This window comes from Podarcis vaucheri (assembly GCF_965113315.1).
Source record: "Podarcis vaucheri genome assembly, chromosome: 8".
NCBI classification, from domain to species: Eukaryota; Metazoa; Chordata; class Lepidosauria; order Squamata; family Lacertidae; genus Podarcis; species Podarcis vaucheri.
The window spans coordinates 15073416-15089280 of NC_138766.1; the positions used below are offsets into that span (position 1 = coordinate 15073416).

At 45.2% G+C, this 15865-nt stretch overlaps 1 protein-coding gene across 5 annotated transcripts in view; it reads right to left on the reverse strand.

Annotated features, from left to right (window-relative positions):
• The window catches only part of TRIO (trio Rho guanine nucleotide exchange factor), a 281042-nt gene that overhangs the window by 253444 nt on the left and 11733 nt on the right, over window positions 1–15865 (reverse strand). Inside the window, exon 1 of one of the 5 annotated variants that reach the window (XM_082234105.1) lies at window positions 1327–1408. The exons of the other annotated variants lie outside the window; for them this stretch is intronic. Coding sequence (XP_082090231.1) covers window positions 1327–1381 — 55 coding nt within the window. The 5' untranslated portion in view covers window positions 1382–1408. Of the gene's footprint in view, window positions 1–1326; window positions 1409–15865 lie in introns of those variants that run through there. 5 annotated transcript variants of the gene reach the window in all.

The following is a 15865-nucleotide window of genomic DNA, read 5'->3' on the forward strand; positions in this document are numbered from 1 at the left end:
TCCCTCGGCCTGAAAGAGAGATGAGCACAGCAACCCCATAGTCACCTTTGACTGGACATAACCATCCAGGGGTCCTTTACCTTTTATAATTAAATGAATGAATGATTACAAAAATAGGGCCACACCCAATAGATACACATCATTTACACTTAGGCGTTCAAGAACGATGTCAAAGTCATTAGTCTACAGTTGCAGCTGCTCCCTCTCTCTCTCTGACTCTCTCACACAAGTTTCCCTCTTTTGAATGACCCGTGTAGGACATGACTCAAAGAGAAAGTTGGCACCCGGAGTGTCCTATTTTTAGCAATGCACAAGGTTTGTTTGGGCAAAGCTGGATAACAAACTAACGCTCCCAACGCCCAAAAGGAAATGAAAGAATACAACAGTCCTTGGCCATGATGAAATCAGCCAGAATCTTCAGAGAAAGGCAGATAATGGTCTTTTTCATACAAAACAGTAAGCAATAGCATCAGTGAACAGGAAGAACCACCCTCAAAACCTCAGGTTTCAGGCTATTGAGTTAGATGAAACAGTAATTAAATAAATGTACTAAGTCAGAACATGGAACGACTTGAGAAGAACGCCTCTGTATTTCCTCTCGCACGAAGGCCAGTACAGTGGTACCTCGGGTTACATACACTTCAGGTTACATACGCTTCAGTTTACAGACTCCGCTAACCCAGAAATATTACCTCGGGTTAAGAACTTTGCTTCAGGATGAGAACAGAAATCGTGCTCTGGCGGCAAGGCAGCAGCAGGAGGCCCCATTAGCTAAAGTGGTGCTTCAGGTTAAGAACAGTTTCAGGTTAAGTATGAACCTCCAGAACGAATTAAGTACTTAACCCGAGGTACCACTGTACACATATAAACAAAAGTGACGATAATCGCAATCGTCACATAACCATTTCGTGAAAAAATTATCGCAAAACAGCAATCACGAATGGCGCTCGTTCCATGCTAACAAGGCAATCAAAGGATTGGTGATACATTTCTGGTTGGAAACTTCTCCCAGATCTAATACAGTGGTGCCTTGCAAGACGAAATTAATCCGTTCTGCGAGTCTCTTCGTCTTGCGGTTTTTTTGTCTTGCGAAGCACGGCTATTTGCGGCTTAGCGGCTATTAACGGCTTAGCGGCTATTAACGGCTTAGCGGCTTAAAGAAAAAGGAAAAAACTCGCAAGAACTCGCAAGACGTTTCGTCTTGCGAAGCAAGCCCATAGGGAAATTTGTCTTGCGGAACGACTCAAAAAACGGAAAACTCTTTCGTCTTGCGCGTTTTTCGTCTTGCGAGGCATTTGTCTTGCGAGGTACCACTGTACACTTTACCTTCAGATCCCAGGCCGTAATCTCTGTCCTGCAGGGCTTCACTTCTGAAATTCATTCCCCAAACGAAACAAATCTCAATATGGTGTAAAGTGAAGTTGCTCGTTTTCTGTTCCCTCACCAATTTCTTAAATTTCCTCCTCCCACACCACACCCATTAGGAAATTTAAAGTTGTAGCTTACAGGGCCATTTACAGAGTATAAATATCCATAAAGAAACTGTTGTTGTCTGCTTCTTCCATAAAGCAGTTTTTAAATATACATCCTACATCTGCATTCTGAAGTGGTACAGGAACAGTTTTTTCATATGATGCTCCATTTATGTAGGCAGGCCAAAGTCAAAATCCAAGGTACAGATTACAGTTAGGGGAACTTTTATTCCAGCTCAAGTCTGGTCAATCACCTGATTTGAATGTGATGCTAAGCTGCTGTTTCATGTTATGTCTCTGGCTTGTGTGCTCTCCATCCTCCCTGTTTTTCTGGTGGAACCACAAGTGGTGTTTTCATTTAACCGCAGTTTACTGTTACACCCTAAACTGTGGTTAATATTAACAAGGGTTTGTTAAAACAAGCCAAACTCTGTAGATCCTAGTTTGAAGTTGGCTTGTTTCACTAAGCCATAAGCAAATACTAACCACAGTTTTGTCTACGTTTGGACATAACACAGAACTGAAGTTAGTTAAAAATAGACACAAAAGCTTTCAATATCCTTGTTGTGGGCAAACTAGAGGAATGGGGGAGCACCTAAGCCTTAGGCTTGTTCATGTTAACACTAAACCACAGTTGACGTTGTGTTGCCATGCAGCCATAATGTTCCCCCACCTCCCCATGTAGTTTTAATACCAGCTAAATCCAGACTGGCATGTCAAAGTAACGTAAAGAAGGTAATTCAGTTTCCAGATAGCGTTTATGTACCTCACCCACAAAGCACGTAAAATATAGATGAGAGTATGCATGCTTCACCCCCTCCATTTTTTAAAACACAACAGAAGTTTGGATTCTGCACTGATTAGAAGCAGCAAAACTACAAGCCAAAAATAACTGAATCAGGTCCAAAGAGAATCCTCAAGTGCCTCTCCTTGACATCAACTGGGAACATACCAAGAATCTGGATCACATTCTCCTTACTGTGGTTCAGAACTGGGAATGGGGCAGAAAATTCCCAGGACTTTCTGTTTGTTCACAAAGATGAAGTAACTTCAGGAAGGTGAAAATCACGGTATTAGTCCGGTTTTTACCTGGCCAAACAGTGCGAATCAATAGATAACAGGGCAAATCTGTCCCAGAAGACATGGGAAAGCCATTATTTTCTAGTTCGCTCCCTCCGGAATAAAAAGGGGGCAGTAAGGTCATACATAAATAGCTTTTGTCAAAATTAAGCCACGCTAAGGAGGTTAAGAAGATGGTGTATTTCATTTCAAATGATCTGCCATGTGTACATAAGCAATTTTTACACATTTGAACACACACGCACACACACACACACACACACACACATATACATACAGGCTTTGTTCCCTTCAAGTTTCTAGTTCCTTAGGAGGAAGCCAGCTGCAGGCTGAGTGGGCATTTTAAAAGAACCGGTTAGTTACTAAAGAATACTGAAATAGGGAAATATCTCAGGAAAGTACAGAAACCATTTCAAAAGGGTAACCCAAGAGCTTTGCCCGTTTCAAGGTAGAGAATAAAAAATGGGATCTACCTTCTAGTCATAATGCCATTGGGGTAAATGGGAGAGAGATGTACCAAGTCTGACATACACCCGCCTGCCCCATATGCCAGGGAGTTGCTCACGTCAAATTAAGAAAAAAGGACTATTTTACAGCAAGACTAAGCTAGACAGCATCTTAAAAAGCAGAGACATCACCTTGCCAACAAAGGTCCGTATAGTTAAAGCCATGGTTTTCCCAGTAGTGATGTATGGAAGTGAGAGCTGGACCATAAAGAAGGCTGATCGCCGAAGAATTGATACTTTTGAATTATGGTGCTGGAGGAGACTCTTGAGAGTCCCATGGACTGCAAGAAGATCCAACCTCTCCATTCTGAAGGAAATCAGCCCTGAGTGCTCACTGGAAGGACAGATCCTGAAGCTGAGGCTCCAATACTTTGGCCACCTCATGAGAAGAGAAGACTCCCTGGAAAAGGCCCTGATGTTGGAAAAGATTGAGGGCACAAGGAGAAGGGGACGACAGAGGACGAGATGGTTGGACAGTGTTCTCAAAGCTACCAGCATGAGTTTGACCAAACTGTGGGAGGCAGCGGAAGACAGGAGTGCCTGGAGTCCATGGGGTCACGAAGAGTCGGACACGACTAAACAACAGCAACAAGCTTACAGCACAAGTCTTACTCCTTGCCACAGCTGTTCAGAAGTGAGTCTCACTGATTTCTAAGGGGTTTATTCCCAGGTAGGTCAGGCTACGATTGCAGCCCCAGTCACAAACCTGTAGCATTCGGTGCCTGTTCTGTATGACTGCTACTATGTCGGTGTATATGGGACTTTATAGATTCAGGAGCAAAAACCTACAGCAAGCACCAGACACTCAACATTTCAATAACCAAGGAGATGAGAAAGGGTCTGGAGAGGAAAGCAATGTTTTAGTATCTAAAACTTATTCCATACATAAATGGTGAGTGCATTAAAAACACATTGTAAGCCTGGAGATTAGTCATGTTCTAGAAAAAAGGTTCTTATGTCCGTGACGTGAAATAATTTCTACAAACACTGGTTCGCAAGGTAGGGGTAAGCAGAGAACGCAGACAGACATGCCCTCTCTCTCTTATGCACACACAAGCACCCTGGTATTCTTTTTGTTTTATCCCCCCAGACACTCTCATCTCTAGTCGTGTAGCTATTTGGCAAGCCAGTTCCGAAAGCCATTAACACACAAAAGCTATATTGTCTCCTAAACTGCACACTAAGCATCCGAGACATTCTTCCCATACAGTTGTCTTTACTGGACATATCGCACTAATGGATGGGCTTGCAACTTAATAGGGACTAGCCTGGATAAACAAGGCCGGTCGCTTCAGAATCTTATCTCTTTAAACCTTTCATCTCACGGTAAAACACTGCCCATCTTTCATAATCCTTCTGCTTGCTGTAGGTATTCTCCCGGACAGCTAACAGGCAAGTGGATGGGGTGTGGGATTATTATTAATATTATTATATTAATCTTTCCAGCAGCTCCTCCCCCAGTGCCTTTAATGCTTTCGTTCTACATTCCGCAGTCCATTTGTGTGCTCTGAACCACATAACAAGCAAAGCACAGCAATCAGAGCTAACAGCTGAAGTTCAAGGAATCTTCGTCTCCTTTTAAACCTTAGTAGCTATTTTCATTCATCAAGCCTAAATGGTATGTTTTACCCGGCGAAAACCTTTCCACACGCTGTGGCAGGGAAAGAGGATTTATCACACTGAGACAGACTGATCCCTGTAGGGGAGTTAAATCTCCAGGGGCCGACCTTCTCTTGGGTCTGAGCCTCCTGAACACAGATTTGTCTTATTGTATGGAGAATGAGTTGCTGGCCCTGGTAGTCCACTAAAACTTACGCTCATCACGAACCCTGCCACCTCCCCACCACCACTTGAGAAGGAGACAAAGTCTTCCCCCTAGATGCCATGCTGAGTTCTAGAAACTCCCTCACTACTTCACTGCTATTTTGGAAGGAAGATCCCCTGCCTTTCTCCAAAGTCTTGAGGACAAGAACTCTACCCAATGTTGGGGCTGGGCGATACATCAATATATCATCCAAAACTGGTCTGAAGTCCATATCCTGATATCGGTTTCGAAATTCCTGACCTGGCAATATACCGTGAATCAGGAAGGCAGACAATGTGTCTACATAGCTCCATCCTTATTTCAAACATTGTATATATCAGTGTATCGCGATGTTCAGCTGGTGATAGATCGCAATGTTGAAAACCAGGTATCGCCTAGCCCTACCCAATGTTGCATTGAGCTCATTGCACCAGATTAAAAGACATATTCACCAGTAGCAAGCTGGTTGAGGACATTCACGGGCCCCTGTGTGGTCCAGAAGAGACATGAAATCAAGGATGGAAGGGTTCTGTCCTAGGAAGATCAGCACCTCGAATCTGGAGCCCTCCATGTCTCTTGCTGCAAAGTGGAACGTAAGAACTGCTTGACAGATCAGAAAAGTGGCCCATCCTGAGTTCACAGAGAACAATTAGATGACTACGGGAAGTCCATTAGCAGGACTCAAGTGCAACAGCACTCTCCTCTCCAGACATCAGGCAAGAGCTGATGTCAAGTAACAGTCTTCCCACCCACAGCAGATCAATCTATCAGGAAGAGATCCTAGAAAGCTCATCACTGTAGGGAGTTCTACCTCAACACTTCCCCTAAAGGGGTGAAGAGAACAAGACCTGTCCTTAGGCAAACAAAGGGGCTCGTTCCTGGACCACATCTCACCTGGCTTTTCCACCTCCATGGTCAAAGCGACTGAGTAGGCACTTAGCTGTAGGAGCTATGAAACTATTTAGTTTTCCCCACACCACCCTTTTATAGTTGGAGCCAGAATCTTGCTTAAAGTCATGGACACAGGGCAGTAGTTTGCTCCTATCTGCAGCTAACCTGGTGAAGAAATTGCTTTCTGACATGAGCAACCAGATTAAAGCCAGACATACATTATGTTCCTCTTAGACAGACCAAATGCTGACGTTTTGGTCGCATGCAAAAAGGGCAGCAGACAAACACACATGTACAAATGTACCCTGTTCCTAACCTGCCCTTTCTACAAGCTCAGGGAAGTGTCCAAAAAGATTGCCTCATTTTACGCTCACAACCATCAAGGTACATCAAGCCATGAGACGGTAGCTGGCCCAAAGCCACTTGATGAGCTTCATAAGCCCCCTTCAGTCATTATCCCCTCAAGTTATCACATGATGGAGCGAGCAGGACCAAACTACCAGGCCAAGCATGGCATAGTGGTTAAGAGCGGTGGACTCGTAGTCTGGTGAACCGGGTTCACATCCCCGCTCCTCCACATGCAGCTGCTGGGTGACCTTGGGCTAGTCACACTTCTCTGAAGTAGCTCAGCCTCACTCACCTCACAGAGTGTTTGTTGTGGGGGAGGAAGAAGATTGTTAGCCACTTTGAGACTCCTTAAAAGGAGTGAAAGGCGGGATATCAAATCCAAACTCCTCCTCCTCTTCTTGTCCACATGAGGTGCAGAATATCTGAAGGAGGGAGGTTATTCTACATAACAGAACCAGATGGGTGGGAGATTGCGTGCTCTTAATGGGGTTATCCTTCTTCTAAAGGAGTAGGTTCACATCTTGGGGATAATCCTGGATTCTTTGCTGTCACTTGAGGCTCAGGTGGCCTCAGTGGCCTGGAGTGCCTTCCATCAGCTTTGGCTAGTTGCCCAGGTACACCCCTATCTGAACAGAGATAGCCTAACTATTGTAGTCTATGCTCTGGTAACCTCAAGGTTAGATTGCTGCAACGCGTTATACGTAGGGCTGCCTCGGAAGACAGTTTGGAAACTGCAGAATTCAGTGGCCAGGTTCCTCACCAGAGCAAGATGGTTTGAGCATATTACACCGATCCTGGTCCAACTGCACTGGCTACCAATTAGTTTCTGGGCCCAATTCAAAGTGCTGGTTTTGGTCTGTAAAGCTTTAAATGGCTCAGGACTGCAATACTTCAAGGACCACCTCATTCCATATGAACCTACCTGGACCCTGAGATCATCTTCTGAGGCCCTTTTTCATGTGCCTCCTCCACAAGAGGTCCAGAGGGTGGCAACACGGGAACGGGGCCTTTTCTGCAGTGGCTCCCCGTCTGTGGAATGGTCTCCCCAGGGAATTTCACCGGGCACCTTCATTAAATACCATGTCGTGAACCTACAAGTGCAAAGCAGGCACCCCAGGTGACAGCAGAGTGCAGGGTAGGGACCAAAGGTGGACAAAGTACCCCAGAAGGAGCATGACGTGTCCCTCAGCAGTTACTACCAGTGTTTTTTTTCCCGAGGGTACTCAAGGGTAAAAGGTAAAGGTGGACGGTTAAGTCTGGTCAAAGGTGACTAAAGGTATGCGGCGCTCATCTCACTTTCAGGCCAAGGGAGACGGCGTTTGTCCGCAGACAGCTTTCCGGGTCATGTGGCCAGCATGACTAAACCGCTTCTGGCACAAAGGAACACCATGACAGAAGCCAGAGCACACAGAAACACCATTTATCTTCCCGCCACAGCAGTACCTATTTATCTGCTTGCACTGGTGTGCTTTCAAACTGGGACAGAGCAACGAGAGCTCACCCCATTGCGGCGTTTCAAACCGCCGACCTTCTGATTGGCGAGCCCAAGAGGTTCAACTGGTTTAGACCACAGCACTACCACCAACTCAACTCAATGCAAGGGTATTCAGCACCAGTACCCTTTTTTCTAGAACAAAAGCACTGCAGCTACTGGAATTTAGGACCCACCCTAACCTAGCACAAAACACTAAAAAGAAAGAAAGCCTGAAACACGTGTAACAATAAAAGGCCAACCCAAAAAGCCACCTGGTCTGGAAAAATCACAGTTCTTAAGACACTCACGTTATTGAAAGGTGGGTTGGTGTCACAGATACACTCCCACTAGCCAAAAGTCAGCTTGCATGTTCCCTACCTGGCTGCACTGACTCATTTCCACCCCCACCCCCCCATGTGAAAGAAGGCATTGCCCACTTCCTCCAGCAACAACAACAAAAACCAGAAAATGAGTCTGCCTGGCAGAGATTTTTCCAACAATCATGAACAAAAGAGAAGCAAGGGAGCTTCTCTGCCGATGAAGGCTTCACAATGATTTGTTTCTACGCCTCTTTTCGGCCTTGCACGGAGCCCAACGACGTATCAAAACAATACCAGTTTTAGAAGCTTTGTCACAACTCTTTTCAGCTCTGGAAATATTTGGCCTACAGTGATACGGTCCTCTCCCTAACCCGGTTTCACTGATCAAGGGGGGCTATCCATCAGCACTGTAGACTTCCATAACAGAACTGAGAGGCAGTATTTAAGGATGAACAGAGGACATTAGCAAAAATAGAAAGGGTTCTCCTAAGATACTCTGGATTGGCCCCACAAACAAGTCTACTAATTTTTTTTTTTTTTATTATTATTATTATTATTATTATTATTATTAACTAGCTTGCTTGTCCAAACATACTCACAATCACTTGCAGCCTAAAAGCAGTAGACTCCAACTGGGTTTGTAGCATTTTACCTTTATTTTAAAAAGATGGCTGTATTCTAGATGCGAACAGAGGTCAACAAGATGATACTGTCCTACAACTTCCATTCCTCCACGATCATTGGCCACGCTGACTGGGGCCAACAGGAGCTGGAGGTCAAACAGTGTCCAGATTCGAATGCTGGATTCAAAGGGTGTTTGGAGGAACACCTCCCTCTTCCTCTTCCTCTTGCCCTTCCCCCTCATCTGGGGGAAAACTCACCCCTTCCCCCCCTGCACAGATGGGTGGATGCAAACCTGGAAGTCCAGGAATGGGGTTAGAGCTTGAAGTACCCTCTGAGCTGGCTCCGGTCGAGGAAAGAAAAGGGAGCATTCACTAGAGGAGAAGAATGTGCTTCCCTTACTTCCACAGAACGCAAGTGTTGCTTTTAGGGGACGAGCACTGGGGTTCCAAAAAGCACCTGTGACTTTTAAGATTTGATGCGGGGTGCCCACAATAATAGCGTGTTTTTGCTGCATGCATCTTCTGGACATTGACTTTCCCGACTTAAAAGAGTTCTTGGAAGGCAGAATAGCTCGTGCAGTCTAAAAGTGCAAACTGGAGTCTCTTTTTCAACCCAAGTTTTCCTCCCCTTCCAGTCCCCCCTTTTCTCCTTCTATAACAGTGAGCATCCAAACCAGAGCTGCAAGGAAGTCACCAGCACTATGAATCACTTCCTAGTCATGCCGCATTTTTCCTGAACAAAGTGATTCAGCTTTCCAGGGGCTGGTAGCAAACTGAATCACAGTCCTTCTTCCTACCTACTTCCATTTAGAACTTCAAGTTTAGCTGCGTCAGAGAACGCAGCTACCTATGTTTCACAGAAAACAGGATGGGCAGGGAGGGCGAAAATTGAGGGCCCTTAAGCTTTTGAATTCTGGTGCCGGAGGAGACTCTTGAGAGTCCCATGGACTGCAAGAAGATCCAACCTCTCCATTCTTAAGGAAATCAGCCCTGAGTGCTCACTGGAAGGACAGATCCTGAAGCTGAGGCTCCAATACTTTGGCCACCTCATGAGAAGAGAAGACTCCCTGGAAAAGACCCTGATGTTGGGAAAGATGGAGGGCACAAGGAGAAGGGGACGACAGAGGACGAGATGGTTGGACAGTGTTCTCGAAGTACCAGCATGAGTTTGACCAAACTGCGGGAGGCAGTGGAAGACAGGAGTGCCTGGCGTGCTCTGGTCCATGGGGTCACAAAGAGTCGGGCACAACTAAACGACTAAACAACAACAACAAAAAAACAACAACACTTTCTTCTTTTTGCATCCCGTTGAGAAAAGCGGTACAATATGCAACAGAATCCTTCATTTTCATGATGCTTTTGATTGGGTCGTTTGCCAGTAAGCAAAGTATCCATAGGAAAGACTCAAACTAGACGTTACCATGTGGGGGAAATAAGAATACAGTTGCCAATACCGATGACGGCAAATTTTGGAAGTGGGAGGTCCCATTATAAACTGAGCCTAAACCCCTCCTAAATTTTAGTTCTGACTTGCAATGGCTTGATTGCCAATTTCCCTATTCTTCTCAAGGAAAGTGGGATGGGGGTCAGGCAGAGAGGGATAACTGGAGTCAATACAAACCTTGATGGTACAGTATGGCTGTTGTAACTCAGATGCTATCTAATATTAAGATGCAGGGAGCTGTCATTAGGAGATTTTGGAGTACAGCGGTACCTTGGTTCTCAAATGCCTTGGTTCCCAAACGCCGAAAACCCGAAGTCAATGTTCCGTTTTTTCGGAAGCCGAACATCCAATGTGGCTGTCGGCTATTGTTTCCGGGGCACCTGCACCAATCGGAAGCTGCGCCTTGGTTTAAAAACATTTCGGAAGTCAAACGGATTAAGTTTGGCGCTTTTGTTTTTGCTATTTATTTTGCGGTTTTGTTTTGGAGGCGTTTTTGGTTAATTTGTTTTTGTGACTGTGTGGAACCCAGTTCAGCTACTGACTGATTTGATTGTGTGACTGAAGAAATGGATAAAAGCCCCCCCATCCAAACAATGACTATCATCAGTGCAGGTAAGAAAAAATAACCATTTTTATTTTTAACATCTACAATACTGTCTTATTTATTTTATAGTGCAGTACACTGATAATTGCTTTCATTTTATGGATCAACGGTTTCATTAGATGGTAAAATTCATGTTTTAGGGGTTGTTTTTAAAAGTCTGGAACGGATTAATCCATTTTGCATTACTTTCTATGGGAAAGCACGCCTTGGTTTTGGAATGCTTTGGTTTTAGAACGGACTTCCAGAACGGATTGAGAACCAAGGTATCACCGTACAATGATGCAAGACTAGAAACTCAGGTATATAAGATAGGCACGAAATGGCTCCTTAAATCAGGGTTGCAATCACCAAAATGGAATGCCTAGTTGCCATTTGGGGGCCAGGCGACACGAAAATAATATTTTTCAATACTTTTTGGTTCCTGAAATTCATTCTGATTGCGCAGATAAAACATAACGGGTAGAATTCTACAGGATGTGTTGCTAGTGTGTGAAAATAGTCAACATCCAACGATCCCCAGGTGGTGGAGACGGAGTCAGGCACTGGGCATCTTTCACTTGGTCGCAAGTGGCCAAGTGCAAAATGCGCCTGGAGAATTTCGAACGTTGCACTGATGACAACCAGTTCTACTTGTCTGTAACATCAGAATCCCAAACCAATATGCTTTACCTGAATTGATGCCTGGAAATGCTGGAGATTGGACCTGAAACTTCTGCACACAAAGAAATGAGCTGGAGAGTTTCCCAATGACCGTACTTTGGGGGGGGGGGTCTCCAGGTTCCACTATTGTCACTAGGAAAGGAGAATAGATGGTCACCTTTGGTTGACACATCAACCGCCCTTTCTTGGACAGAGCGAGCTTAGCAACTGCGGTTGCACACTGGGAACTTTGCAACTGGAATAGTGTTTATGAACTCCTGAGAATGGTTCGGAAGCTAGAGCTAGTTCAGAATGCAGTGGCTTTTCAAATTAGTTTTACAATCACATCTTCAACATACAACATAAGAACAAGATTCCAAAGGATCTCCTGGACTTCCCTCCTCCCCTTTGTGGGTCCTATTGCTAGTCATTATCTCCTGCATCTTTTATAATAATCCCAATCTTTTACATCTCCATTATATCCAAAATCCACCATTAAACTACAAGTGTTATTCCAATTCTACTGACAATTTTAACTGTTTACAATGGTTCTTAAGATAGAGAATGGGGAAATAACTTATCATTTATTAAAATTTTGGTCTTCCCGATTTCTGATTCTTCCGGTCATTTTTGCCATTTCAGCATAATCCATCAACCTAATCTGCCATTCATCTCTGGACAGGACTTTATCTTCTTTCCATCTCTTGCTAGCAACACACACGAACAACTTGGAACCAGGTGATTGAGTGGGACCTTTGTGGTCACCCAGATCATCAAAGGAGACTCCGCTAACTGTGCCATCTAGAAGCAACATAGAAGCGGGTCTTTGCTATGGCCCCTGTTCTCTGGACAGCTCTCCCACCCAGGAGGCCCCCTCTGCAGTGTGTTGCAGACACCTGAAGTAAAAGCAAGAAGCAATTTTCCATGTGGAGGAACATTCTGGGATGTGAGACCTTTCAGGCTGAAGAAGACATACAAGACCAGAACCAGGATGCGGATGAACATTACGAGCCAGATGGATCACAACAACAGCACATCTAGCCTAGCATCCTCCTTCTCACCGTGGCAACCCCTCACAGTAAGAAACAGGCCCAAGCTCTGCTCTGAAGATCCAAAATGTTTTCCCATATTGGTAATGAAAACCACAACAGGTTTTTCTTCCTAAAGAGTTAATGTTTTTGGAAGGCATCCACACAGATATACGCTTCCCAGAAATATAAAAATGAAGTGCGAATAATTCTCTGCTGGAGATTTCTGGTAAAACACAACTTGTCGTTTCAGAAGCATTAACAGAAGCACCATTTTATTTTATTCCCCCCCCCCTTGCAGTTCCGACTCGCACCCCAATCCCGGTTTTAATTAGGGGTGGGGAGAAGCACCTCAGGCTTTCTAAATAATAAAAGTTACACAAAAAGAACTGGCCTTAGATTTCTGTTTAGAACTTAGAATTTCCTTGCTGAATCAAACACTAATTCCCACTGTATGACTCTAGATAGAGCCCCTTGCTAAGATTTCCTTGAGAAGCTTGTAAAGTAACATAGATTCTCAGCCCATAGACATAATAATAATAATAATAATAATAATAATAATAATTTATTATTTGTAGCCCACCTATTTGGCTGGGCCTCCCCAGCCACTCTGGGCAGCTTCCAACAAAGACCAAAAACACACTAAAATGTCACACATTAAAAACATCCCTGAACAGGGCTGCCTTAAGATGTCTTCTGAATGTCAGGTAGTTGTTTATCTCTTTGACATCTGATGGGGGGGGGGTTTCCACAGGGTGGGCGCCACTACCGAGAAGGCCCTCAGCCTGGTTCCCTGTAGCTTTGCTTCTCGCAATGAGGGAACCGCCAGAAGGCCCTCGGCGCTGGACATTAGCGTCTGGGCAGAACGATGGGGGTGGGAGACGCTCCTTCAGGTATACTGGGCTGAGGCAGTTTAGCATCTGCTTATTGGCCTCTGAACACTGACGTTACCACACTTTTCCGTCTATAAGATGCCCCCTATTTTGGGGAACTAAAAAATTCAAAAATGGGGCGATTCCCCAAAGTTGTTGAGATTTACCCACCGTGGTTGCCAAGGGGTCTTTGCAGCCCACACTTTGAGCCTCTCGCTTCGCCACCGTTGCTTCGCCCTCCTTTTCGCCCTCCTGTCTCGGTCCAGCCTCGGACTCACTGGGACTGTAAAAGCATTGCAAGGCAACCCTCTCAAAAACCCTGCCGAGTGCTGCACGCGGGAGACTTCTACCTGCGTGTCCAAACGTGCCTCCTGCTCCCCTCCTCCTCCCCGGGGCTGGGGAAAAGGCGCTAATTAGGGATCATCGTTAAAAACAGGGAAAAGTGCACGCTTCCCAGATGGATCGGGAGATGTGTTGTCGCGTCTGCCCGAACCTTGCGTGCAGGACTTTGCAAACGCTCCCTGCCCGCCAGAAGGGAGTAGCTTTCAGCAACAGGAGGCCGGCTAATTAATTAGCCATTTGCCTCGGTGCCTTGCGTGTACAGTGGTACCTCAGGTTACATACGCTTCAGGTTACAGACTCCACTAACCCAGAAATAGTACCTCGGGTTAAGAATGCTTCAGGATGATAACAGAAATCGTGCAGCGGCAGCGCGGCAGCAGCAAGAGGCCCCATTAGCTAAAGTGGTGCTTCAGGTTAAGAACAGTTTCAGGTTAGGAACGGACCTCCGGAACAAATTAAGTACTTAACCTGAGGTACCACTGTACTTGGCACACTCGAATGGCCACAAAAAAGCTTCAATTACATTTATTTTTAACTGCGCAACACCATCCACAGAAATGCACCAAGGCTATTTAGGTAACCTATTTATTTGGGGGGAAATGCATATGTTCATTAATCCGCCGCTGCCGGCATTGCAAAAGCCACCTATCCCCTGTCCCCTCGCCAAAAAAAGCAGCAAATCGACTGCCCAATTGTCACAACGACAGCCAATCAACACCAGCGCATTGACGTAGCCACCAATAACATTCTCCGACTCGTTGCAGCCACCAATCCCACATCCCCACAATGCACTACCCATGTATAAGACTACCCCCAATTTTTAACATGATTTTTGAAGAAAAAAACCTCGTCTTATAGACAGAAAAGTACGGTATTTGTTTGGGACAATTGTAACCAACAGCCACTGACAGAACTGAACAGTTGTGTATGCTTATAATTCCTGGGTAGGGATTGCTAAACTATGGTGAGCCATACTCTGGTGCCCACCCAGTTGGACTACTGTAATGGATTATGCTTGGGGCTGCCCTTGAAGATGGCTTAAAAGCTTCAGTCCATCCAAATGTTTCTGTGCATAGATGGAGGTGTATAACCCCAATTCTCAAAGAATTACGCTGGGTGCCAATCTGCTTCCAGGCACAATTCAAAGTGTTGATCCTTTGCTTTAATGTCCTAAACAGCTTGGGATCCATATAGTTCGTTTGTCCTGCTCACGCATTAAGATGTTCAGCTAAGGCCTTTCCCCAGGTTCCATCGCTTGCTGAACTGCAATACGTTCCCAACAAGGAGAGGGCCTTTCCCGAGATGGAACCTCAACTCTAGAACAAACTCTCCCATGGGAGGCTCAACTGGCAAAAATATTACAATATTTTAGATGCCAGGTTAAGATTTGCTTGCTTACTCGGGCATTTTAAAGGGGCTCCATTTGTCTTGCACACAGTGCTTGTTTTTTGCTGCTGCCTTTTAGCTTTTATTGTTTTATGATGAATCACATTTTGCTTCTATTGAATAGTTATTATTGTTCACCACTGAGGGAATCGGTTGGGATGAAGAACCATTTAGAATTATTTCAAAAAGATATCCAAGCTTTTCCTTGAAGAAGAAAGAGAGGTTAGAAATAAACTATGCAATACTCACATTCTCTGGCTGCGTAAGACGACTGCAAACCAAGCGTGCAAGCAGCTGACCCACCTAATCTAGTACTACCTTACTCTGAATGACAGCAGCTCTCCAAGGCTTCAGGAGCAGATTCTGCCCATTCCCACTTCCAGAATGCCTTTAAACAGAGATGTCCACAATTGAGCCTGAAAAGCATGTGCCCCTCATTGAAGTACATTGTTCCTTGGCGCCTTACCTGAGTATCAGGTCAACAGTAGCCCTGGTCCTTTGCTGGAGTGGTGAATCCCATGGGGGTACTTCACCTCAATGTAAGCAAGCGACCAAGTCTTCACTAGGCTAGAGAAAGATGGCTGAAAAACTCAACCTGCTGTAGCCCCACCCACTCCTCTTGTGATGCAACAGCCACATGCCTAGGCTCAAAACTCCACATGGTGATGTAACGGTCACATGACTGGCCTCATAAAAAGTAGGCTATGCTTTTCCATAGCTCCTCTCCCAACCCATCCCTTTTGCCACAAAGAGCTCCAAGAGCCCATTCAGGCGACATTCTGGGTCTAGCCTTGGAGGACAGGAATCCCACAAGATGGCAGCTTCTCCTCACTTCAAGAATTGGAAAAGTAAAATTACAAGGTGCCCAGTGACCTTATTTACACTCTAGATTAATGACACTGCTTTTTTGTTCTACCCTTCCTCCATAGTTTAGGGTGGTACACTTGGGGCTGCCTTCACAGTTAGTCTAACACAGCCGCATCCCAATTCTTTCCAGAGTTTTCTTACAAAATCACATGTTGGTATGGTCTG